The 25,788-nt window shown below is 41.2% G+C and overlaps 2 protein-coding genes across 8 annotated transcripts in view; one reads left to right on the forward strand and one right to left on the reverse strand.

Annotated features, from left to right (window-relative positions):
* The window catches only part of tos (Exonuclease tos), a 330,838-nt gene extending 321,760 nt beyond the window's left edge, over positions 1–9,078 (forward strand). For 2 of the 3 annotated variants that reach the window (XM_068371244.1, XM_068371245.1), the window contains exon 11: positions 8,468–9,078. In XM_068371244.1, coding sequence (XP_068227345.1) covers positions 8,468–8,507 — 40 coding nt within the window. In that variant the 3' untranslated portion in view covers positions 8,508–9,078. Of the gene's footprint in view, positions 1–8,034; positions 8,236–8,467 lie in introns of all 3 variants that reach the window. The other variant, XR_011044196.1, reaches the window with a different exon arrangement.
* Positions 9,079–11,826: 2,748 nt separating this feature from the next.
* The window catches only part of coro (protein coronin), a 161,553-nt gene continuing 147,591 nt past the window's right edge, over positions 11,827–25,788 (reverse strand). For all 5 annotated transcript variants that reach the window (XM_068371250.1, XM_068371248.1, XM_068371246.1 and 2 more), the window contains one exon: positions 11,827–12,452. In XM_068371250.1, the coding sequence (XP_068227351.1) occupies positions 12,387–12,452 (66 nt within the window). In that variant the 3' untranslated portion in view covers positions 11,827–12,386. The remainder of the gene's footprint in view (positions 12,453–25,788) is intronic.

Consider the following 25,788-nt stretch of genomic DNA (forward strand, 5'->3'; position numbering starts at 1 on the left):
AAAAGAACTTTAACCCAAGACAGTGGAAGACCGTGGTACAGAGGCTATGGCACTACCCAAGACTAGAGAACAATGGTTTGATTTTGGAGTGTCCTTCTCCTAGAAGAGCTGCTGACCATAGCTAAAGTGTCTCTCTACCCTAAACAAAAGGAAAGTGGCCACTGAACAATTACAGTGCAGTATTCATCCCCTTGGGTGAAGAAGAATTGTTTGGTAATCTCAGTGTTGTCAGGTGTATGAGGGCAGAGGAGAATCTGCAAAAAATAGGCCAGACTTTTCGGTGTCTGTGTAGGCAAAGTGAAGGAACCGTAACCAAAGAGAAGGATCCAATGTAGTACTATCTGGCCAATCAAAGGACTCCATAACTCTCTAGCGGTAGTATCTCAACAGCGGTTGGTGCCCTGGCCAACCTACTAATATAGAGGTAGGGGTTGTATGGATTAGATTTATATACAGTAGTTGGGAAGGTATGCAAGAAATATTTAGTAAAAGGTAAAGAGGTATATTTTTCGTTTATAGATCTGGAGAAAACTTATTATAGAATTGATAAGGATGTGATGTGGAATGTAATATGGTTATTTGCATTTGGTGGAAGGTTTTGCAAGCAGTCAAGAGTTTATACATAGACAGTAATGCATGTGTTAGAATAGGGAATGAATTGAGTAAGTGATCTCCATGGATGTGGGATGTCACCATGGTTGTTCAGTTTGTTTGTTGATAGAGCTGTAAAAGAGGTGAATGTTCAAGTGCTTGGTTTTAGACTGAAACTGATAGATGAGAGTGGTCATGAGTGAGAAGTGAATTGGTTGTTGTTTACAAATGATACTGTATTGGTTGCAGACTCGGAGTTGTGTTGATTACTGTAGTGACAGAATTCAGAATGTTATGTGAGAGAAGGATGTAGTGAGTAAATGTGGATAAGAGTAAGGTTATGAGGTGCACAAGAAGCGAGGGTGGTGCTCGATTGATTGTTATACTGAATGAAGAGTTACTGGAGGAAATAGAACAATTTAAGTATTTGGGATCTGTTGTTGCTCCAAATGATGGAGTGGAAGCCTTATCAAATAAGTATGTGCCAAGCACCATTTGAAGGAGTCCTGGTTTTCTTATGAATTATGCTGTTAATTCTTCATGGTGGCAACAGGTGATATATTGGTTAAACTAGATACAGTATTTATGTAAGCATACCATAAAGGGTAATTTTGTATGTACAATATTATAAACTAGCTTTAAATATGCAGTTGTTTTCACTACCCCTCATACCAATAGTTTATTAAGTTTTCTCAATCAGGAACTGTGCTGTATTGCTAAAGATAAAGAGGGAGTTCCTATCACTTTTGATTTAATAAACTAAATTGATTATGTAAATCTCTGGAATGTTGATAAAATTCAAGAGCTATTTCAGGTTTATGTAGTTTTTAGTTTTAAGATGGGTTATTTTTAGACACTTTCCCTCACTTACACTAAAGGTGATTCAATAATCTAAAATTAATTTTTCAATATTAATCTTACCCGATGATCATGTAGCTGTCAACTCTGTTGCCCGACAGAAATCTACGGTAGGGATACGCCAGCGATCGCTATACAGGTGGGGGTGTACACAACAGCGCCATCTGTGAGCAGGTACTCAAGTACTTCTTGTCAACAAGAACTCAATTTTTCCTCTGTCGTGCCACCGGCTAGACCTACTTGGATACGCTGTTGATTCTGGAGTTATTGTTCACGATTTGGTGATGTATTTGCTCTAGAGTTTAGCCTTCGCTATTCAGGAAGCTTTTTCATTAGCTTAGCAAGCTTTTGGAATTAATTTGATTTAATTATGGTGACGAAGAGAGTATGAACTCTCTTTCACTTTTAAATGGCCGACCCTTCCCTTAGACGGAAGTGTTGGTGTCGAAGAGAGTATAGACTCTCTTTCTTAATTTTGCTTAACAAAGTTATAGATTTATTTTATATCTCTCCGCCTTTTATAGGCCTCTTCGATTAACTTCCTTTTATTATAAACTTATAAAATTAATTTTTATGTTTGTTTATATGCGACCTTTCCTAATAGTAGGCGGTCATTACTTGGAACCGAAGTTAATTAACATTGAGCCCGTCATATCGTTTTTCCTGTTAAGATTTTATGCTATTTTAATTTTAATGTTTTTGAAAGAATTTCTTTGATAGTCTCGTACTGTTTTCAAAGTTGAACTAACGTTTTGTTTTGTCTCCGCAGTTGTTGACGTTCAGAACGTTCAACTTGCGCTCTATCGTTACGATAGAGAGAGAGTATTCACGGTTTCACGTTGCAGTAAGAGTAAACCGATTCTAGCGTTTTGTTCATTCTTTCTTAGCTTAAATGGTTTTAATTCTAATAAAGGTACTTTTTATTTGGGAAATCTTTCAGTTTTTTTCCTTTAACAAATAATATGTTTTAACGATATATATAATTGGGCTCATCTCTCAGGTTCTAAGTCAAGAGAGAGAGAGAGAGAGATAGAGACGGAGGGAGAGAGAGGAGGATAAACGTTTCGTTCAAGCGGGTAACGTTGTTATCGTTTTTGCTCTTCTCCCTAGTCTCTTTAGGGGAAGAAGGTAAAACGTTTCTAGAGTTTTATTCTTGTTCCCAGACTTTATGCGGTGAGAGATTTTAAACGTAGTTTATTTGATCTAGTGTTTAGTCTCTTTTCCAGCCACTGAATTCTTTATCTTTCATTATGTTTTTTCTGTTACATTGTAATACTGTTTTCGCAATTACTAACTTTTAATGAAGGATAGGATTGCGTGTTTCAGGTACAAACCACTTAAAGTTTCGAGTTCAGTGAAATAAGTGCAAACAGAAAATCAAAAGTGATAAAGTGATAAGCGCAAAGTGTTACAGTGTTGCGTTCGAGGGTTCGTCTGTTCGTGCCAGTTGTTCGCCTAGTCTGGGACCTCTTACAAGCTCCCAAGCCCAGGGGAGAAGTAATGTCGAAGGACTTATGGGTTCATCAGGCCTTGATCGACGAACAGACGTTTCCCTCCGTGGTTTCGGGTGTATCTACACACGTTGCCGACGTGATCACCCCACCCACACAAAGACGAGAGAGCCCATTTATTCCTCGTCTGCGGAAGAGGTTTCTCGCAGAAACCATGGACCAAATCTTGCAGCTTTTAAGTGCAAGTCGGTCCCTTCCGCGCAAGTCCAACGGCCTAGGTGTAGCCACTGGGTCAGTTCGGACTTGCTGCAGTACGACAACTGCACACCTCCCAGAGAGGCAAGGTGGTACCGCAACAGGCAGTAACTCCGTCTGTTGCCGCACCAGCTGTTTTAGACCCTCAGTCACAACGGACAGTAGCTCCGTTTGTTGTTGTCTTTCATAGACCCTAGTGGTCCATGCTGCAGACTATACAGTCTCAGCTTGCTCCTTCATTCAGGAGTATCATGCTGGAAGGTTGACAATGCAGCCTGTTAACCTACAACCCGCCGAGGTTGTGCGCTCAGCAGATACTGCGGCTGCCTGCTCCCACCCTCCACCTGTGAGAGCTCCACCTCCGATGCGCAGTCCACCCTGCCAGACGCATGTTCTTGCTGCGCCTCCTGCTTTCATGCGTGAGCTGCCGCATCGGGAGTTGCCGGGTTCCAGCACTATGCGGCAACCTCCTCAACCCATGAGGCAGGAGCCTCATGCTATGCGGCATCCTCCTCAACCCATGAGGCAGGAGCCTCATGCTATGCGGCATCCTCCTCAACCCATGAGGCAGGAGCCTCATGCTATGCGGCATCCTCCTCAACCCATGAGGCAGGAGCCTCATGCTATGAGGAGCCTCATGCTATGCGGCATCCTCCTCAACCCATGAGGCAGGAGCCTCATGCTATGCGGCAACCTCCTCAACCCATGAGGCAGGAGCCTCATGCTAATGAGCCTCATCCCATGCAGCATGAGCCTCATCCCATGCAGCATAAGCCGCATGCCATGCAACATGCTCTGCATACCTTACAGCATGCTCTACATATAGCATGCTCTGCATACCTTACAGCATGCTCTGCATACCTTACAGCATGCTCTGCATACCTTACAGCATGCTCTGCATACCTTACAGCATGCTCTGCATACCTTACAGCATGCTCTGCATACCTTACAGCATGCTCTGCATACAGCATGCTCTGCATACCTTACAGCATGCTCTGCATACAGCATGCTCTGCATTCCTTACAGCATGCTCTGCATACCTTACAACATGCTCTGCATTCCTTACAGCATGCTCTGCATACCTTACAGCATGCTCTGCAGACCTTACAGCATGCTCTGCATACCTTACCGCATGCTCCTCAATCACACATCTTTGGTTGTTGCCAACTCACAAGACTGTCAAGCAGTTTCATAACGTTGCCTTCTGGTCTGCTGCTTTTGCACCAGTGAAACCCTCACTGAGAGAACTTAGCTTTTCTCGGATATGGTTCCTGTAGATGAGAAAGTGCTATTCTCCCTCCTTCTGATATTCCCTTGAGGACTCTGTCATTTGGAGAGGAGCCTTAAGCTGCTTAGCCTCCTATGGACTTTTATTTAAGCATAACATGCTTCCAGGGAGGGTAATGGTTCCGCTTCAGTCGCTAACCCCGTCTGTTGCCACACCTGCTCCCATAGACCTTGAGCTTTGTTGCAAGACATGCAGTCCAAGCTTAGTCCTTGTTAGAGGATTTTTGTTTACGGAGTCAGTGTGTCACTGGGAAGACGTTCAACAACCAGCAGAGGTGACTTGTTGTGACGCAGTGCGGCAACCTCAGCAACCCGATAAGGAGTTGTCTGTACTACCCAGACAGTCTAGACAGTTTCGGGTTGTCGCTGTACTTCCTCGCTTCCCCATGGTTGACAGTTCACAGACTGTGCAGCAGTACCATGATCTTGTGTCCGGCTCCGTCAGACGACTGGCTTTTAAGAGCTCCCACAAGTCGTCGCTGTCTGGAGAATCTCAGATGGACTATGGATCTGACCAAGGAACTGGGCCTCCTGGTCAATTTAGAGGAGTCCCAGCTCGTCCCATCCCAGACGATTGTCTACCTGGGTATGGAGCTTCAGAGTCGAGCTTTTCGGGCTTTTCCGTCGGCCCCAAGGATCTACCAAGCCCTAGAATGCATCCAGAGCATGCTGAGAAGGAACCGATGCTCAGTCAGGTAGTGGATGAGTCTAACAGGGACACTTTCATCGCTGGCCCTGTTCATCGAGTTAGGGAGACTCCACCTCCGCCCCCTTCAGTATCATCTAGCTGCTCACTGGATAAAGGACATGACGCTAGAGACGGTCTCAGTTCCTGTTTCCGAAGAGATGAGGTCTACTCTAACGTGGTGAAAGAACAGCTTTCTTCTCAAGGAAGGTCTACCTTTGGCTGTTCAGAAACCCGACCGCCGTCTCTTCTCGGACGCATCAGACACGGGCTGGGGTGCGACTTTGGACGGACAGGAATGCTTGGGAACATGGAATCAGGAGCAAAGGACACTTCACATCAATTGCAAGGAGCTGTTGGCGGTTCATCTGGCCTTGATAAACTTCAAGTCCCTCCAGCTTAACAAGGTGGTGGAGGTGGACTCCGACAACACCACAGCCTTGGCTTACATCTCCAAGCAGGGAGGGACTCATTCGAGGAAGTTGTTCTAGATCGCAAGGGACCTCCTCATCTGGTCAAAAGATCGAAAGCTCACGCTGATAACGAGGTTCATTCAGGGCGATATGAATGTCATGGCAGATCGCCTCAGCCGGAAGGGTCAGGTCATCCCCACAGAGTGGACCCTTCACAAGAATGTTTGCAGCAGACTTTGGGCCCTGTGGGGTCAGCCAACCATAGATCTGTTCGCTACCTCGATAACCTAGAGGCTCCCGTTGTATTGTTCTCCGATTCCAGACCCAGCAGCAGTTCACATGGATGCTTTTCTGCTGGATTGGTCCCATCTCGACCTGTATGCATTCCCGCCGTTCAAGATTGTCAACAGGGTACTTCAGAAGTTCGCCTCTCGCAAAGGGACACGGCTGACGTTGGTTGCTCCCCTCTGGCCCGCGAGAGAATGGTTCATAGAGGTACTGCAATGGCTGGTCGACATTCCCAGGACTCTTCCTCTAGGAGTGGACCTTCTACGTCAACCTCACGTAAAGAAGGTACACCCAAACCTCCACGCTCTTCGTCTGGCTACCTTCAGACTATCGAAAGACTCTCAAGAGCTAGAGGCTTTTCGAAGGAGGCAGCCAGAGCGATTGCCAGAGCAAGGAGGACATCCTCTCTCAGAGTCTATCAGTCTAAATGGGAAGTCTTCCGAAGCTGGTACAAGGCCAATGCAGTTTCCTCAACCAGTACCACTGTAACCCAGATTGCTGACTTCCTGTTACATCTAAGGAACGTAAGATCCCTTTCAGCTCCTACGATCAAGGGTTACAGAAGTATGTTGGCAGCGGTTTTCCGCCACAGAGGCTTGGATCTTTCCACCAACAAAGATCTACAGGACCTCCTTAGGTCTTTTGAGACCTCAAAGGAACGTCGGTTGTCCACTCCAGGCTGGAATCTAGACGTGGTCCTAAGGTTCCTTATGTCATCAAGATTTGAACCTCTCCAATCAGCCTCTTTTAAGGACCTCACATTAAAAACTCTTTTCCTCGTGTGCTTGGCAACAGCTAAAAGAGTAAGTGAGATCCACGCCGTTCCTCGTGTGCTTGGCAACAGCTAAAAGAGTAAGTGAGATCCACGCCTTCAGCAGGAACATAGTTTTCACATCTGAAACGGCTACATGTTCCTTGCAGCTCGGTTTTTTGCTAAAACGAGCTTCCTTCACGTCCTTGGCCTAAGTCGTTCGAGATCCCAAGCCTGTCCAACTTGGTGGGGAACGAACTGGAGAGAGTACTTTGCCCAGTTAGAGCTCTTAGGTACTATCTAAAAAGGTCATAACCTTTACGAGGACAATCAGAAGCCTTATGGTGTGCTATCAAGAAGCCTTCTCTTCCAATGTCTAAGAACTCAGTTTCTTACTAAAGCAGGCTTCTGATTAGGGAAGCACATTCTCATCTGAAGGAAGAAGACCTTGCTTTGCTGAAGGTAAGGACACATGAAGTGAGAGCTGTGGCTACTTCAGTGGCCTTCAAACAGAACCGTTCTCTGCAGAGTGTTATGGATGCAACCTATTGGAGAAGCAAGTCAGTGTTCGCATCATTCTATCTCAAAGATGTCCAGTCTCTTTACGAGAACTGCTACACCCTGGGACCATTCGTAGCAACGAATGCAGTAGTAGGTGGGGGCTCAGCCACTACATTCCCATAATCCCATAACCTTTTTAACCTTTCTCTTGAATACTTTTTATGGGTTGTACGGTCGGCTAAGAAGCCTTCCACATCCTTGTTGATTTGGCGGGTGGTCAATTCTTTCTTGAGAAGCGCCGAGGTTAAAGGTTGTGATGAGGTCCTTTAGTATGGGTTGCAGCCCTTTATACTTCAGCACCTAAGAGTCGTTCAGCATCCTAAGAGGACCGCTACGCTCAGTAAGGAAGACGTACTTAATAAAGGCAGAGTAATGGTTCAAGTCGTCTTCCTTACCAGGTACTTATTTATTTTATGTTATTTTTGAATAACTAATAAAATGAAATACGGGATACTTAGCTTCTTTGTTAACATGTATGCTGGTCTCCACCCACCACCCTGGGTGTGAATCAGCTACATGATCATCGGGTAAGATTAATATTGAAAAATGTTATTTTCATTAGTAAAATAAATTTTTGAATATACTTACCCGATGATCATGAATTTAAGGACCCACCCTTCCTCCCCATAGAGAACCAGTGGACCGAGGAGAAAATTGAGTTCTTGTTGACAAGAAGTACTTGAGTACCTGCTCACAGATGGCGCTGTTGTGTACACCCCCACCTGTATAGCGATCGCTGGCGTATCCCGACCGTAGATTTCTGTCGGGCAACAGAGTTGACAGCTACATGATCATCGGGTAAGTATATTCAAAAATTTATTTTACTAATGAAAATAACATTTTAATAGATTCATAATTTCAATACTTACCTGTATTCATCTAATTCCTCCCTAGATTAGGATGTCAAGCTTCAGGGATCTAGGTAGACTTCAGTTAACTCATGAAGACTACCCAAGCAGAGATTCTTTACCATAGAGCAGTGTAGATGGCATGCCCAACCATAGCATAGTGTTGGGGGGGGGTGTTAATTGGAGTAAGGGTGTGATGATTATTTGTAGTTTATAACAAAGGAAGCCAAAAAACTTTGGTTTACAGGTAAGCCACATGGAATATTGAAACCGTTTTTATTCCAATTCTATTTTTGTTCATCCCAGTTAGCAGAACCCTCTGAAATCCTTTTTCAACACATCAGAATAACAAAAACTTTGCTCTGTCTTAATGACTTTTCGTGGTTGGATCTGTCTTAATTACTTTTTTTCCAGGTTGGTTAATTTAGTTGACCCTCTTTTCAATGGGTTATTTATTTTGTGCTTTTTCTGTATTCCAGAGATGCAACTAAACTTCCATCTTCTAGACCATCCTTGTAGCTGCAGTTTCCACACAAGGCTTAGGTTGTCAAAATAATCAATTCCACATATGAAAGTTCGTAAGTGAAATATTACATGTCAATATTTCACTCAACTAAAGTTACTTTTCCTGTAATAAAATTGATTTTGTAAAATAAGTAGAGTAATTCATATTTTTTACGTATAGTGTGATGAATGACTACGCTGATTTCATTCAGTTCTATTGTAATGGATGAAGATACTTCAAAAATTTTATTCATTTTAACATGTTGGAAGTGCTTCAATTTATTTAGACTACTTTATTGTATACCCTAAATAAAAGTATTTGACATTTTTAGATGACTGACTGGTTTTTATACAGCTGTCGCCTTGTTGTTCAACTTTTTTAAAGAGTAGGATATTAAAGTAACTTATTGTAATACCACAATATTCAAATTTAAAAATCAATTGTGTTACACAGACCTGAATCTCACTTTCAAGTTCTCAGAACATAAATTTCCTGTTACAACATAAACAGTATTGAATACCTCTGATTTAATGATCCATGCAAACAAAAATTGAATTAAATAATACAACCTTTTCTAAAAAAAAATCCTATTTTATTTTCAATACAATTACAAAATTTGTGCATTAAGTACAGAAGTATGCTAGCCTTTTCAGACCATGTGTGCAGATACAGCCATTGCATTCTGACCAAGTCGACAAGCAGTATCACACAGTCTATGAATCAAACTGATTCCCAAGATTAAAATGAATAGTCTCCAAGAGGCTTTTGTGACCAATTATTCAGGTAACTAAAAATTCTCTGGCAAACATGAAGAAGAAGTGATTATTCTAATTTACATTTTCAATGAATAAATTAAAATTTTATAAGAACTGTAGGCAGATAAATTTTTAATTCAGCTTAAATAATAATTCTGATTCTCAAATCCCATCTTCAACTTGCTTGCCAGCTCCAAGTTGAAGTTTTATTACCCATTGAATCTACACATCATTGTAAATTCTAGTGTATAAATACCTTATAATTATATATAACATATATAATTGGTATTGGTGTAGCATTCTTATATAATCACAATAAAAGACTTTACTTCTGGTAAGATGAACGGTAATGTTATAAGGAGCATAATCAATGGCACATATATTCTTAAAACAGTTGCAGCAAAATGTAAGGTGTGGGGTATGAAGCAGCAGGGCATTAAAACATGCCCTGAGCTTGAGCTAAGGCACAAAGATTTAGGAGCCAAAAACATACAGCGTATTGCCTTGTACGCACATGTGAATGACTCAAATTTGCAATTACAGCATAGCACCACTTTTCCTAAATGCCAGACATCGCACAATAATTCAACATTAAAAACAAAGGACAACAAACAAAATAAGTCTGTATAATTCTGCTGCTATCCACGCACCACATTGGTAAGGCACGCCAAAGCAGAATTTCCAGCTTCAACTCCCCCTCCACTTTCTTAACCTTGAACACTTTCCAAAACATTCTCTACTTGCATTGCTTCAGGCAAGTGCTTACTACTACTTTGCCAATCTATCCTAACCATAACACAAATTGCCTCCATTTTCTAAAAATATAGAATTGAATAATTGTCTGTACAAATATTTTTACAACTTTACAATACAGTATTTATAACTATCTCTACTATACATTAAAGTCCACCAAATTGTTTGATGGAATTCTCTATGATTTCTTTGTGAAACATTAATGAAAACAAACAGGAAAATGACAAAACACAATGGAGATGGGGAGATGTAAGGTCATTTGTAGAAGACTCCATTTACAGACAGCTTGTAAAAGATTATGTTCACAAAATCACATCTTAAGCATGGCTAATGGTCATTCCTAACCCCACTCCTTACTTACAGATACAACTACTAAGGTCACTAATTTGAGTTAGCAAAACATAATGCCTATTCAATTAATCTTAACAAAATGGTTTTAGAAAATTTGATGATTAGCAAGAGCCTAAACTCAAAATTGGAAAAAAAGGCTTTGGTTTGAAAAGAGAAAATAATTCATCGACTGCACATCATTCTCGTACACTTTGTTACTTATCCAAGAATAAAAAAAGCAATTCCTTATACAAATAGGTAGAGAATATTTTCATTATTCAGAGGGCTAAAGCAAAGTCATTTGAGAACCCTAATATCATTGGTTATGGTGAAAAGTATATGAAGCCATTTTATCTTGTTCAAAATTACCAATGGTAATATGAGAACCTGTGAATTAAACATGCAAGTTTTTAAAATATTATTAATGATTGTGAAATAATTTCTTACTGATGAGACTATAATAATTACTTGGAACATATTAATAAAGTGCTACAAAATTACTAAATGCTTCACTAACCTTCACCACTTGTACTACAAGCCACTTGCTATGGGTGTTGCAAGTGCTAACTGACCAGTGAACCAGGGAAAACTCAGAAAGGAACACAATAAGACAAGACAAAAGTCAGAGACATGGTATTTAGATAATAAATTACAAAATTAATAAAAAAATCATAGAAACTTTGACACTTCAAAATGGAATTTTCACAAGTAGCACCATTTTAACAAGTGATAATGACAGCCATTAGAGAAGAGAAATGGTATTGGTTGCAAAGTGTCCACCATGTCTCTGCCTTGTACATTTCCAACAGTTTGTTGGACAACATTAGTTCAACATGACAGGTATTAATAAATAAGAATCATCAAATATTCATAGGCATAAAATCATAACCATTCACAAAGGAGAAGTCAAAAATATTTGGCCCTAATTTAGAATAGGAAATTAGAATACATGAGATCCAAGTCTGAACCCCAATTGGCCACAAGACTTGTGTGGTATTAATTTTCTTTCTCTACATTTCTCTACTACATAAAAAAAATCAAAATGTGGGCCAAAAGGACGTCACAGCTACATTCTATAACAAATGACCTGATGAAAGTATCAACCTAACAATTATGTGGGATAAAGCTATAATCAACCTCTTATGGGTGTTAATAACAAGCGGACACTCTGCATAGGAACTACACCGAGCCAGAATAATAATAATAAAGAAAAGGAAGCAGCCAGTGACTTCACCCTTGCCTGTGAATCTTAGTTTTGTAGGGAAGTAGTTTCTAGTTTATTTTCTGAAGAGTTGGGTGCATAAATATTCCATATACTTTTCAATTACAGGCATATAAAGTTTTGTACAAGTGTTTTCCAAACACCAATGGTTTCCTAAAAGTTTTGGTCAAGGAATGAAGTACGAATCTGATTCGTCTTAACCAAGTGAAGTAGATTAAGGTTTGGGCAGAAGGATCTAACAAATGTTTATATTAGGTTAAGTTACTACTGTACAATTTTTAAGGTTGAAGGTAAGAAAGGTCCCATGCATCCTAAAAGCAATGATGAACTTGACAATCATTGACAAGGTACATTAACCTCTTTCTACTTTGTTTTCCCACCAGCAGAGTAAAGAACAAACATTTACAACTAGTAGCAGGCCTGTACATTAATTACTGTACACATGACTATGACCGGGTTGAGTCAGCTGGTAATCACTAATGAGCGATGGATGGACTCGTGAAAAGAAGCCCCTCAAATTATTTACAAATAAAGTACATAGTAGTTTTCTGACTTATTGGATTCGTAAGGACTATACAACTGATGCATCACAATCAATCTTCACTTAACAGAACACAGCAAGAATAAAGACCACTATTCATCATGAACATCTGGATAATGATTAACTGCATGGTCTACCGCAAACAGCTTCAGCAAAAGTGGCCCTTCTTGTGGTATCCCTGATTGACGTGAAGCAGAGGACGCAACATGGTGTGAGTGTGTGTACGCAAACACAACAGACATCAACAACTCCTTGTCTTACTGGGGCTCAGGTATGGCCGCCATTCGGTATTTTACACCTCATCTGGGGCCATATCACAATTGTTGTTGACCGTATTTGCTGCATGGGGACTTGGGGCCTGGCAAAATAGGGCTCAGTTAGTTGGCTATGTTAAATAAACATTTCTAAATATAAATCTAAGCCAGAGAAAAAATAAGAAAATTAAGTACAGTACTGAAATTATATTTAAGTACATAAAATGTTAATATATTAAATTTCATTAGAAAAGGCAAGAAAGCAAATAATTATATACATGAAAATTGTTAGTTAATAATCTGCTATATATGAGAGAGGCCTTTCTAAAGAATTTGCAGAAATAAAAAAAAGCTCTAAATACAAATCAAATATTGTACACTATAATCATTCATAAAATTTTGAAAATTAAAACTTTTAAACTATTTAAGTGACATATGTAGACTAACTAGAATTACATTTTGCACCTTAAACACAAATGAAGGAACCGTTTATGTCCTATTATCTAATTTGAAAAAAAAGATATTCTGTGGTCATTTTAATTTAAGGGAAAAAACACTGAATTACAAGCGAACTATATATATTTTGGCTAGTATAATACAAGTACAACTTTAGGTAAAGCTATTTTATTTTACTTTTTTTTTTGCTTTGTCCCCTTAACAAAATATAGAAAATACATTCACAGCACAAGAGTAAATTATACGATCATTCAAGGATATACCCATAAATGTACAAATTAAAGTGTTATGTTCATCATGTAACCAATAGTTTCATCACTACTGAAAACAAATTAACTAGCCAAAATATTTGTTGTTATATTACCTGGGGAAAAAATCCTAATTTCTGTACTGTAACTTGAAAATTTCATATATACAACAATCTTAGCTTTCAATTGATCAAAGGCAGTTACTAGGCTAAAATATAAAATATATAAAATGTCACATTACAAGAAACTTCTATTTTATTTATGCACATTACTTGCTGTGTGACAAAGCAGAGATGGAATTATAATTAATGATACTAGTTTTGAGAAGAATTAAAAGGCCAATTGGGAGGCAAGACAATACTAGGACTCTCATTACTCCTCATTGCGATTTAGCTGAAGAGATGTTGGCTCCATATTCCTTCTGGTACTATACCAGTGAGTACAGTATGAGAAAAGAAAAATTTCTCCAGTAGCTAAGAGTTATAGGTGTGAGTATATTAAAGTGCATTTTCCAGCAGCCCTAGATTTTAACTCTGGACTACCTCCTGTCCAGTTATCCATTGCTCGAGTATTCAGGTGCCCTCATCCACTTATCTATATTTTTCCCATACCAACCAAGTGTGGTTATCATCCTCTTTCAAGATTTAAACACCTAAGAAATCTCTTGCAGACTTCATGTAGTCTATAAATATGACAAGGCAAGAGCCCATTTCCCACACGAGTGGAGGCAATCAAAACCGCACCATCAAATACTAAACCATACAATACTTAATTTCCGTACATAATGGATGATGCATGCACTGCCAGGGGAGTACAGTCAGTGCACCTCACATGGTGAAATGAAGTCATTACTATAGGGGCCTTTTTTAGGGTTCCTTTGACCCCTAGCTGCAATCACAAACCTCTATTTCACTCCATTTCCTTTAGCTGTCTGACCTTAACAGGGCAACTGTCTCTCAGCACTGAATGGTCTCCCTTGCCTATGCATCCTTGATTCCATACATACTGTACATACAAGCCATTGATCAAGGCAGCTTAGGATATAAAAATTCTAAACTGAAGAACAGCAGCTTTAATATATTTCCAAAATATCTTTGATGCATTCAGACTTGAGAGGTTTGCATCATTGTGGTTTGGTGAAGTTATTAATTTAACTTCCCTAATTCACTTGACCAGTTTTGATAACCTGAGAGACCTGTTTCACTGGCACCAGATTATAGATGTATAATGGAGATTCTGCAACAGAACACCTGAGAGTAGTCTTGAATGTCCGATATATTTTGAAGTATGTTGGATATCATTCAAAATTAAAAATCACTGACCTCACCCAGTATGCTGGTAACCTTCAGAGATTGTTTTGATAAAAAAGAAAATCTGTAGACTACACATTCTCAGCTTCCGAAAAACCAGTAGACTACACATGCTCAGCTTTCATTACTTTTCACTATCTCCAAGAAATGTGTAAAACTGCATAACTTTCTGATATACAGTATTCCAACAAGAAATAAGAATACCAGACCTAATTCATCACTGAAACCACCTTGTAGTGTACACTGATATTTTAAAAATATTTAATGAAGTGGAAGACAATTTAATAAATATCTAACTTGCCAAAATCTATCCAAAGGAAATTAACATAGAAGCATTATCAAGAGAACTGCATGCTACTGGTAACCATTTCTAATTAAAAATGAGGCAACTTTCAACCAATTACTGTACCTTGTTATTTTTTTCACTTGTCAATTTAGTTTTAGTTCTTTAATAATTTCTTAATGTTCAATGGTGATGTTGAAAAATAAAAGCATTTAAGTGCTGTGCTGCAGTCACTGATCAGAAGACATACAATTGGAGGTCATCCTTTAAGCAGTGAAATGCCAGAGAAGTAGGTCAAATTTGAAAATAATTTGTATTTTTCCTAACTATACAAACCTGAAGTTCTTTCCTAATAGTAGACTCAGTGTGAGCTGGTGTTCAGGCCATAAAAACATTTAGCAAGGTGGTTGCCAACCTCCCGGTAGAAGTGGGGGGGAGGAGACAGGAGAGAACTCTTGCTACTCCCTATGACACTCGTTACCTCAACCACTTTTGATTGCATACAGGACTCACTAGGGAAAGGTGATTGGGGGACAAGTATGTGTAAAAACTTCAGGCTTTTATAGTTAGGAAAAAAATTATAGCTAATTTAGTAATTTGTTCCGAGGACATATAAAACCTCGTTCTTCACTAGGCGACTCACCCACTGGCGGAAAACTTGCCTGGGATTACCACACCAAGCTTAAGGATGCTTAGGATAGGGGTTCTGACATCTCGTGAACCTGTTGGTCTTCAATACCAGAGGTTGACGGCCTGTGCAGTAATGGTCATTGAGAGGGATCACTCTGTACACCAAGACCTAAAACACCTAACTCCCCCTCGCCAGGAGATTGGGGATGTGACAGAATATGTATTTCTGTGGGAATCAAGAAATATTCAGCCACTTGCAAGAAGGGAGCTTACCTGTAGTCAATGGGAGCCAGCTAGAATGGCCTCAGATAATGTACCCAAAGTTCCATTTAAATGCCAAGGACATGCTTACGTCTCTGACATCATGAGCTCTGGGTCACGGATCTTGATGGTTGGAGGAAGGAGTAAGGGCATGTCAATAACCTGCCTGATCCAAGATGAAATAGTGGTTTTTGTGACATTCCTCTTGACCCTGCCCATGTAAGCTTGAGGTAGTGCCTTAGTGCCCTCACAGGACATAGTAACAGTTGAACTGTCATTGTTTACTTCCCAGAGTTCGCAATCTGGAAGGCTCCGAACCTAAGGTCCGCTACAGCTAGATTTTTAATCTTGGCGATAAAATTAGGGAGGAAACAGAATCTGCCCCCATCCCCTTAGATGGGTGATGTCATAGGAGAGACCATGCGACTCACTCCTGTGCAGAGGTTAGGGTAAGAAGAAAGACCATTATTATTATAGCCCAGTGAGGAAAGGAAAGAGATAAAATGTACCCTCAAGCAAGAGAAATCTAATACAAGATAGTGGAAAACCATGATAATTAGGCTATGGCACTACCCAAGAATAGAGAACAAGTTTGATTTTGGAGTGTCCTCCTCATCCTAGAGAGCTGCTTACAATACAGTAGCTAAAGTCTTTTCTACCCTTCCCAAATTGAAAGTGACCACTGAACAATTACCGTACAGTGCAGTACAGTAGTCAACCCCTTGAGTTATGAGAAATTCTGCAGTTATCTTAGTGTTGTCAGGTGTATGAGGAAAGAGGAGAATGTGTAAAGAATAGACCAGAATATACAGTGTACAGTAATACCTCGACATACGAGTGTCCCAACATACGAGCAATTTGAGACAAGGAAAGTTTCAACCAAATTTTTGCCCCGAGATATGAGACAAACTTGAGATACGAGGATACCAAACGGTTCCCTATGCGGCCGCTAGGTGGCCGAGTGTGCGAGAGGCTGCTTACGAGGACAGCATCGCTCGCTCTTTCCCGTCGGATCTCCGTCGCGTAGAGTTATCTCCGAGCATCGGCCGTAGTGTTTGCATTTATTACGTGTTTTTTGCGTTAATCAGTACAGAATTAAGTAATAAGCAATGGGTCCAAAGCAAGTGAGTGCAAATAAGGGTAGGGAAAAGAAAAAGCATATGATGACAATCGAGATAAAGCATGAAATAATCGAAAAACATGAGTGGTGTACGAGTGACTCAGCTGGCTCGCCAATATGAGAGGAGTACATCAACAAGGAAATCGGAGACATGTTAGCGAAGTGGCAGGAGTTTTCTGATTTTATGGAAAAGAGGCACTCGGACAAGTTGGTGTGTGGTCGTGCGTTAGCCTTTTGTGACGACACTTGTGTACGTCATTTTCATAACATTCTGAATGGGAGACAAAAGCAAACATCCCTAGATAGGTTCCTTTTAAAAAGGCTGGCAAAAAGTGAAGGTGAAAGCAAGTCAAAAACCAAGGCAAAAGGAGCCAAGCCAGAAGAAAAAAAGTAAAAAATGAAAATGAAAACAAAATCTGAATTAAGTTTACTGTAACGTAAGATTAACATTTATTTTTAAGTGTGTGTACAGTAAGCTAATTTCATTCAAGTTAAATTTAAAGTTTAAGTTATGTTACGTAGTGTTACAAAAGTGTAGCGTACCGAACGTATTGCCGTCAAGTCTCTCTCCTCCCCTTTATCTCTCCCTCCTCCTCCACACACACCGCCGTTCGCCACTACCGTCTGTCTCGAAGCTAAGAACTCCATAATGATGTCACATTTAACTGCAGATCATAACCAGTACATAGGTATTTGTTATTTTGTGAGTGTAGGTTGTGAATTAAAACAATTAAAAACATGTTTTTCCACTGTAATATACTGTTTTTAGTTATTTTTTCAGAGGGTGGTAACGGATTAATTATTTTTTTTAGTTGTTTTATACGGGAAAAATTGATCCGAGATACAAGCAAATTGACAAACGAGCTCGGGTCCTGGAACGCATTAAGTTTGTATCTCAAGGTATTACTGTATATGTAGGCAAAGGAAAAATTTAGCTGTAACTGGAGAAGGATCCAATGTAGTAGAGTAATACCTTGAGAAACGAGCTTAATGCGTTCCGGGACCCGAGCTCGTATGTCAATTTGCTCGTGTCTCGGATCAATTTTTCCCACGTAAAATACCTTAAAAAAATTAATCCGTTCCCACCCACTGAAAAAACACCTAAAAACAGTATATTAGTGGAAAAATGTGTTTTTAATTGTTCTAATTCACAACCTACGCTCACAAAATAACAAACACCTATGTACTGGTTATGATCTGCAATAAAATGTGACATTATTATAGAGTTCTTACCTACGAGACAGACGGTAGTGGCTAACGGCAGTGTGTGCGGAGGAGGAGGGAGAAAGGGGAGGAGAGAGACTTGACGGCAACACGTTCGGTACGCTACCCTTTTGTAACACTACGTAACATAAACTTTAAATTTAACTTGAATGAAATTAGCTTACTGTACACACACTTAAAAATAAATGTTAATCTTGCGTTACACAACTTAATTTTAATTTTGTCTTCAAAATGTTACGAAAATGACGTACGCAACTGTCGTCACAAAAGGCTAACGCACGACCACATGCCAACTTGTCTGGGTGCCTCTTTTCCACAAAATTTGAAAACTCCTACCACTTAGCTAACATGTCTCTGATTTCCTTCTTTATAGCATCCTTCTGCTTGAAGATGGTACATATGGTTGATGTACTCCTCTCATATTGGAGAGCCAGATCAGTCACTCGTACACCACTCATGTTTTTCCATTATTTCATGCTTTACCTCGATTGTCATCATATGCTTTTTCTTTTCACTACCATTGTTTGCACTCGCTTGCTTTGGACCCATTGCTTATTACTTAATTCTGTACTGATTAACGCAAAAAACATGTAAAAATGCAAACACTACAGCCGATGCTCGGAAATAACTTTACGCGACAGAGATCCGACGGGAAAGAGCGAGCGATGCTGTTCTCGTAAGCAGCCTCTCGCACACTCGGCCACCTAGCGGGCGCATAGGGAACTGTCTGGTATCCTCGTATCTCAAATTTGTCTCGTATCTCGGGGCAAAAATTTGTTCGAAACGTTCCTTGTATCTCAAATTTCTCGTATGTTGGGACACTTGTATGTCGAGGTATTACTGTACTATCTGGCGTGTCAAAGGACCCAATAACCTTGAGTGGTAGTATCTTTACCATCTGACGCTCGACCAACGGTTCATAGGTAGTTCCTTTCAGGGAACGGAGGACTAATTATATTCCTGCTGTGGACAGGAAAACTCAATACTCTGCATGAAAAGAAAGAAATATACAGTATAAAGACCTGAGAGATAGCCTTTTACTGCCAAGACTGAACAGTTTTTATTCAAATATAATGAAAACTTGGCAATCGGAGATATATTGGCTCCCTCAAGAGAGTTATCCCCTCTACGACACCAACCATAGAAGATTGCCCACTCTGCTTGATAAATTGCGATGGAGGACTTCCCGAGGTATTGAGACATCCTTTTTTGCCACTGGTCAAAAAAACCCTGAGTGAGGAGATGCTGGATAACCTTCAGGCGTGAAGTCCTGGAGATACAACTGCTCAATGATTTATCTTCGCATGTGGTTGACATAGACCATGTCAGGAGGATGGCTTCCTCGGAACTCTTCAGCAGCAGCAGAACGTACAGTTCCAACTTGGCGTGCTACCATATTGGAGCTATTATCCTAATTAACCAATTAACCAATGACTATTTCACTTGTTGAAAAGTCTCTGGATTAGGCTAAATATGGGAACACATAGACGTCTATGTCATTCCAAAGATGTTGGAGGGCATCTACATTGGCAGTTTGTGACGGAGAGATATCATGAACAGGTTTATCAGAGGTGAGCCCCACAAAATCAGGACTTATAGTCGCTACCCGAAGAGCCAAAGACCATTAGATATCATCTATTTGAGTCTTTCTGCTCAGTTTGTCTGCCAAAATGTTCTTTTTGCCTGGAATGAACCAGCCTGATAGTTACATCTGATTGTCCTTTCTTAGAACCTCGACAGCTAGTTGGCAAATGTTGAGAAAAGTGACCTCCCTCTTTTGTTTAGGTACACCACTATGGTGGTGATGTCACTCATCAACACTACCGATTGACCAGACGGAATGACAAGATGTTGGAAGAGTTAAAGGGCTGGAAAAGCTGACAAACTCCAAAGTTTATGTAGCATTGCCTATTGGGATTGGGCAATAGCCTGGAGGCCTTGTGCTTTTACAGGTGAGCTGCCCACCCTTCTTTTAATGCATCCATGACGAGCATCAATTCTGGGTTGTGGTGGCCGATGTGGTAACATCCCTGACTGGTGAATGCTAGACTGGGGTTTGAGTCCTGATCAAACTCGATAGTTTCTTTGGTGCTACAACCTCACCATTCTTGTGGGCAAAGGATGGGGAGTTTGAGAGAGCCTATAGGTCTATCTGTTGAGTCATCAGCTGCCATTGCCTGGCCCTCCTTGGTCCTAGCTTGGATGGAGAGGGGGCTTGGGCACTGATATGATGTACATATGATCAGTCTCTAGGGCATTTTCCTGCTTGATAGAGCAATGTCACTATCCCTTGCCACTGCCATTTATGAACAGCCTTTAAAATCTTTAAAAAGAGAAAGATAATCTATCCCTTGGCAAAGTTTGAAGTCTTGCATCCACTATTCCAACCATTTTTTGTGCTCTAATCCTTTTGGAACACACGTTTCCATAAGATCCCTGTACTGAGACTATAGGGTCTTCAGTTGCCAGTGGAGTGACAGAAAGCAGAGTCGGCCATTGCAGACTAAGCAATTCAAGGATGCTAGATGTCCCAACAGTTGTCATCATCGATGGATGAGCTAGAAGCAAACTCCGCAGGAAAAAGGGTTGGGCCATTTCCTTGAATCTTTCTTTTCTGCTCTGAGATGGAAAGACCTTTTGTGGTTGAGTATCAATGTGCATTACCAGATATACCAGTTCCTATTTGGGCTGCAAGGATAACTTCTTTGAGATTTACTACAGCCCCAAGATTGTGGGAGAAAGTCAAACCAAAGTTTCCCAGAATCATCCCGTCATCCAGATAATGGAGGAGACGCATGCCATTGGTGTGGGCCCAGACTGACAACTGAGACTAGAGTGAACATTTGTGAACACCTGACATGGTCTTGACAGGCCGAAGCACAGCACTAGACATACATATATATACCAAAGGCACTTCCCCCAATTTTGGGGGGTAGCCGACATCAACAAGAAACAAACAAAAAAACAAAAAAAAACAAAAATAAATAAAAATCCTGTGAGACAGCAACAGCACTAGAAACTGGTATATTTTGTTGTGCAGACAGAATCTTAAATACTTCCTTGACAAAGGATGGATTGGGATATGGAATTGTGCATCTGTAAACCCCACCGTAATCATGAAGTCCCACGGCTTTGATCGCCTGTCTGACCGCGGCTGCTTACTCCATCTTGAAGAGTCTGAAGGACAAACTCATTCAAGACTGAGAGGTCTATGACTGGTCTCCAGCCTTGGGTGCCTTCTATACATGAAAGCAGCAACTGAAGAAACCTGGGGACCCCTCTACGACCTCTTGGAGCGTGCCCTTCTCTAGCATGGGTCTGGACTTCTGCCTGAAGGGCGATGTTATTCGCTGATCCCTGGGCGAAGGACAGTGGATTTGGTGGGAGACGGATGAAAGAAGGAGAGCTGGTGAATGGAACAACTTACCTTGCTCGACAGACATTTGCTGTCCGGGGTTAGGCCCCATAGTACTATTAACACTGCCACCTCCACTCGTGGTATTGCGGGGGCGATACCCCACTAGCTGGGGCACTATCCAAGTCTAGCTATTTTATCTTCCCTTCTTCATTGACCTTTCCTTGAAAGGGTTGTCTGGGAGGATTGTTCTGCTTGGAATGATCCGGGATGTTCTCGTGTGCTGGTCTCTTCGTGGCCAGAGCTCTCGGCTCATTCGGTGCCATAGAGGGAGTTTCGGGATGTCACGGCCCTAAGGAGGGAGGAGTCTTGGCTCATTTTCCTCCAATCTGTAAGAGTCAACATCATCCAATAGGAATGGAGACAGTGTTGAGAGAGGAATTGCGGAGTACAAGGACTTCCCTCTTTGGCGCCTGTTTCAGGAACTTGGAGATAACAGTCTCTCGTCTCTTCAAGACCCAGTTGGCCCACTGGTTGGCTGCATTCTGAGACAAGAACTCTACTGACCTGGCACTAGACAGCATGGTGTCCTTAAACACCTGTTTCTTGTCAGTTATTTCTCAGATCTTCAGTGTTGGCTGAAAAGCCATCTGTACCAGCCTAAAGGTCCATTAAAGAGGAGGCTTGAAGAGTCACCTTGGCGAGTCTTCATTCCTGAGGTGTCCCTGGCGGAGAATATTACGAGTTGTATTGCTAGCTTCTCTGCTGACCAGGCCTGGGTTAAGGGTGATACTGATGGATCTAGAGATAGGGGAGTAGGGTGATCAATCATCCACATTGTTGTTGTACTTCCTCAGTCTGAAGGAAGACAGTAATCTGGATGAGTTGTTAACCCTAAGGGAGTCCTTCCTCACAGAGATACGAGTCCATCTTCTGTAAGGAACCAGCCATCATCTTAGACCTGGGCTCTAATCTGGGAATTTTGGGTCTAGGGGGCATGTCTTACCATTTGGGGGTGGAATAGGATGATTTGCCAAGGTTGCTGACCATGCAATAGCAGGGTAAGACCTAAAGGAATGTTAAGTGCAACTCGCCCTGCTTGGTGGAAGGAGCTTTAGGACTGGCGGATATTAGTAGTATACCTTTTGAAGTCTGATCGTAATGTAGCACATCCACTTCCCGGCCAGGGATGGATCATAGTTATCATTGTGAGCCTCAGTACAGAAACAAGGGCTGGGAGGAGTCTCCCTTAGATCCTGAAACGAAGCGGCAACCACAGCCTGCTGGATCCTTTACTGAAGAGCAGGGTCGTCGACTACTTTCGACGCCCAATTCTTTGGGAGGTAGTTTGAGTCCTTCTGGGCCTGGGATTTGCCTATGAAGGCAACAAGGATGCTATGTGCTTCCTTTGGAGGAGTTCCTGAAAGCTCGGGAACCTTCCGTGGGCGGTAAGATTCTGAGGGGGTGAAGATCGGGAGACTTCCAGGGAAGTTGAGTAAAGTCCTAGGGGTGGAATAGGAGAGGCTGAATTGTCTGCCTTGACCACAGAGAGCCTGTAAACCTCTGTGAATGAGATTTCTCTCAGAGATCTCAATCCCCTACTAGTCCTAGGGTAAGTTATCTCCTGGAGGCGAAGTAACCTGCCTCGGTTAAGGTTGGAATGGTATTGGGCCGAACCTTTCCTAGATGGGGGTGGGATTTAGAAGGTCTTGCCCTGGCAGCCTTCATTTTCAGTTATTTCTAATACCTAGATATGAGTGCAGATGAGATGCACAAGAGTTGGTGACCACAGGGTGACAGTGCTACAGCACTAGGCCAAAGTGTGGGTGCCTAGGGGGCAGGGGGAGTGTAGTGCCTCTTGGAGAGTCCCTTGATGTCAAAGACGTAGAAATCGGTTCCTCGGACTGAACCAATGAAGACAAATTCGCAAGCAGAGTAGTTCGGGTTTATAAGGATGATTTGACAATGGTGTGAATCTAAGCAGTCAGGATCCCAAGGAGTTGTCCGAGTTTGATGCAAGCGTGTGAACATATTCTTACGCGTGGTTCATGCGAGATGTGGTATCTCATTCACGAGTGTTGGTTACTTGACGGTGACCCTCGATGTGTAAGAGCGAATAGTAGGGGGAGCTCTCGTGTTATTCGAATGAGGAAAAGCTGCAAACGTACACCTCTCCACTGACCCCAAAGGAGCAGGAGCGTTCTACTAGATGTGCACGATCTTTAAGTTAAAGGGGGGATTTGGGTGACAGCAAGCCAAACTTTCCCACGTCAATAAGAGAATCGCCTGCATAGGCGGGCACGCTGGATGCATATTCTTTCAGCACACAAGTCTCTCTCTCTGGGATCTTATACACCGTGGTGGTGTAATGAGGAGCCCGCTGAGCTACTAGGGGAGGGATGAATCACGAACATGTTTGTGAGAAGATCAAGGAGCAGCTCTCAAGTAAGGACAACATCTGCCGTCAACAAGAGAGCTCACTCCCTTTGCTGCCCTGCTCATCACGCATGCTTACCCCAGGGGGTTGGCGAGCAAGGTTGTCCAAAGGGACAACCTGCAGAATCTCGGCAGGAGAAACTGCAGAGGAAGAAGAGGCTTAGGGCACAGGGCTGGAGAGAAGGGAATCCACACTCTTGGCATGGGAAGGGTATGGGCCTATAATGATCCCAAAAGTAGCTGATGGGGGCTCGTGCTGTGTGCCACGCTTCAACACCTCCTGAAGCCAATCCCTTGAGGGGGAACCCGAGAATCCAAAAGATGCCCAAACCTCACAAAGAACATCTATAGAGGACATCCTTAGGAAAAGCAGTCATACCCATTGCTTCTCCAGGGGGAAGCACCAGGGTCTTCCAAACCCAAAAGTTGTCTGGAAGTTAAAGGCACATACCTTTTACTAGTTTGTCCTCAGGAGGAGCCCGATTGAGCAGATGCAGTAGAGGGAGGGGAGTTCGGCAGAAGAAGTGTATCTTGGCTTCTTGGCCTTTGAGGCAGAACTCAAGGGCTTAGAATCCCTTTTTGACTTTCTTCCTGGTGCGGCAAAACCGTTTCCACTGGAAGGATAGCCACTCCCAACACTCTTTTCAGGGAGACTTCTCTATGAAAGTGTGTCTATCCATTGTATGAAGGACAAAGCTGATGAGGATCAGTCTACAGAACATACCACAAGTACAACTGGCTAAGGTCAGACAAACCCGCATGTTGCTTCCTCAAAACCGCACAGTTATACCTGAAAAAAAAAATGAGACAGTGAACAGAAAACAGAGCGGAGTGTAACGCAGCCGCTATACAAAGGCCAATCAAAACTGGTTGAGCTAGCGAGTGTGCGGGCGGTAGTGCAGGTGCTCTTCCAGTAAACCACCCTCCCCCATCCCGCTTTTACCGGGAGGTTGGCTGCCACCTCGCTCAAGTTTTTATGGCCTGGACAGCAGCTCGCACTGTATCTACCCTGAATAAAGAACAAGGGTTTGTATTTCGAGTAGAAACAATAAGTAATATCATTAATAAAAATAACTCCATCTCTTAGCTAATGGTTCCACGACAAGCTTTATGCACAAGTAAAATAAGAATTTGTTCACGAAGGAGCACAAAAATTGCAAATTCAAGATTTTTCTAAATTATTTTCTTGCACCACCATAAAATTTCCACAACCTGTGTCACAACAGCTTCGGGATATATCACAAGAACAGATATCAACAAAATGTCTTTTCTATGATATCTTCAAACAAGATCAAGAATCCTTACTGGAATGTACATGAAGTAGCAATGGTTTCTTCTCAACTGACTATACAGTATTATACCCTTTTTGATTGAATATATTTATGTACCGAGTTAATAAATAATAATGCCTGTTGAAAAGGGCCATTGACTAAAATAAATGCAAGCTACTCTGAAAATAACATGACCAGGATCACTATAACATTAACTGGATTTTTTTATAAGATTGTAAATCTTAAATTTTTTTTTTCTTTCTTTTTTTATGAAAAATGGAAAACCAACCTTCTAATTTTTGTACAGCCAACCTTTTAAACCTACAAATCCATTTTATTCAAAATATAAATCCTAAATTTAAAAGCAAAGGAGAAATTTTCCACTTAATTAATGTGAACTATGACCCTGATAGCAACCCTATATCATGATATTGTCTTTAATTTATGATTTTGTATGGCAACTCAGGCCTAAACAATACAAGAAAAATAACTTTGAAAATAATTAATCAAATATATAATATTCGCTATATCAGAAATTCAAAAGAATCAGAATTTAAGGGCAAAACTAAACATTAATACATGCAAAGCAAAGGATGCAAAATAACACTAAGCAAACCAAGTGCAAGATTATTTGTTACAAGGAGAAAAATGTTACAAAATAACTTAAATTTTTGACTAACAACCTGAGTGCTTTCCTGAACTGCATTTATTTCCGACTGATGTAGAGCTTTATCTTATCTAAACCCTACAAAATAAAATATTCAAGACCAAATTTTATCAAAAAAAAACAATTGCGGGTCAATAAAGTTATCACTGTGTTCTTCCTGGCAAAAAATGTATATTAAT

Source organism: Palaemon carinicauda, chromosome 3, assembly GCF_036898095.1.
Source record: "Palaemon carinicauda isolate YSFRI2023 chromosome 3, ASM3689809v2, whole genome shotgun sequence".
In the NCBI taxonomy this organism is placed as follows: Eukaryota; Metazoa; Arthropoda; class Malacostraca; order Decapoda; family Palaemonidae; genus Palaemon; species Palaemon carinicauda.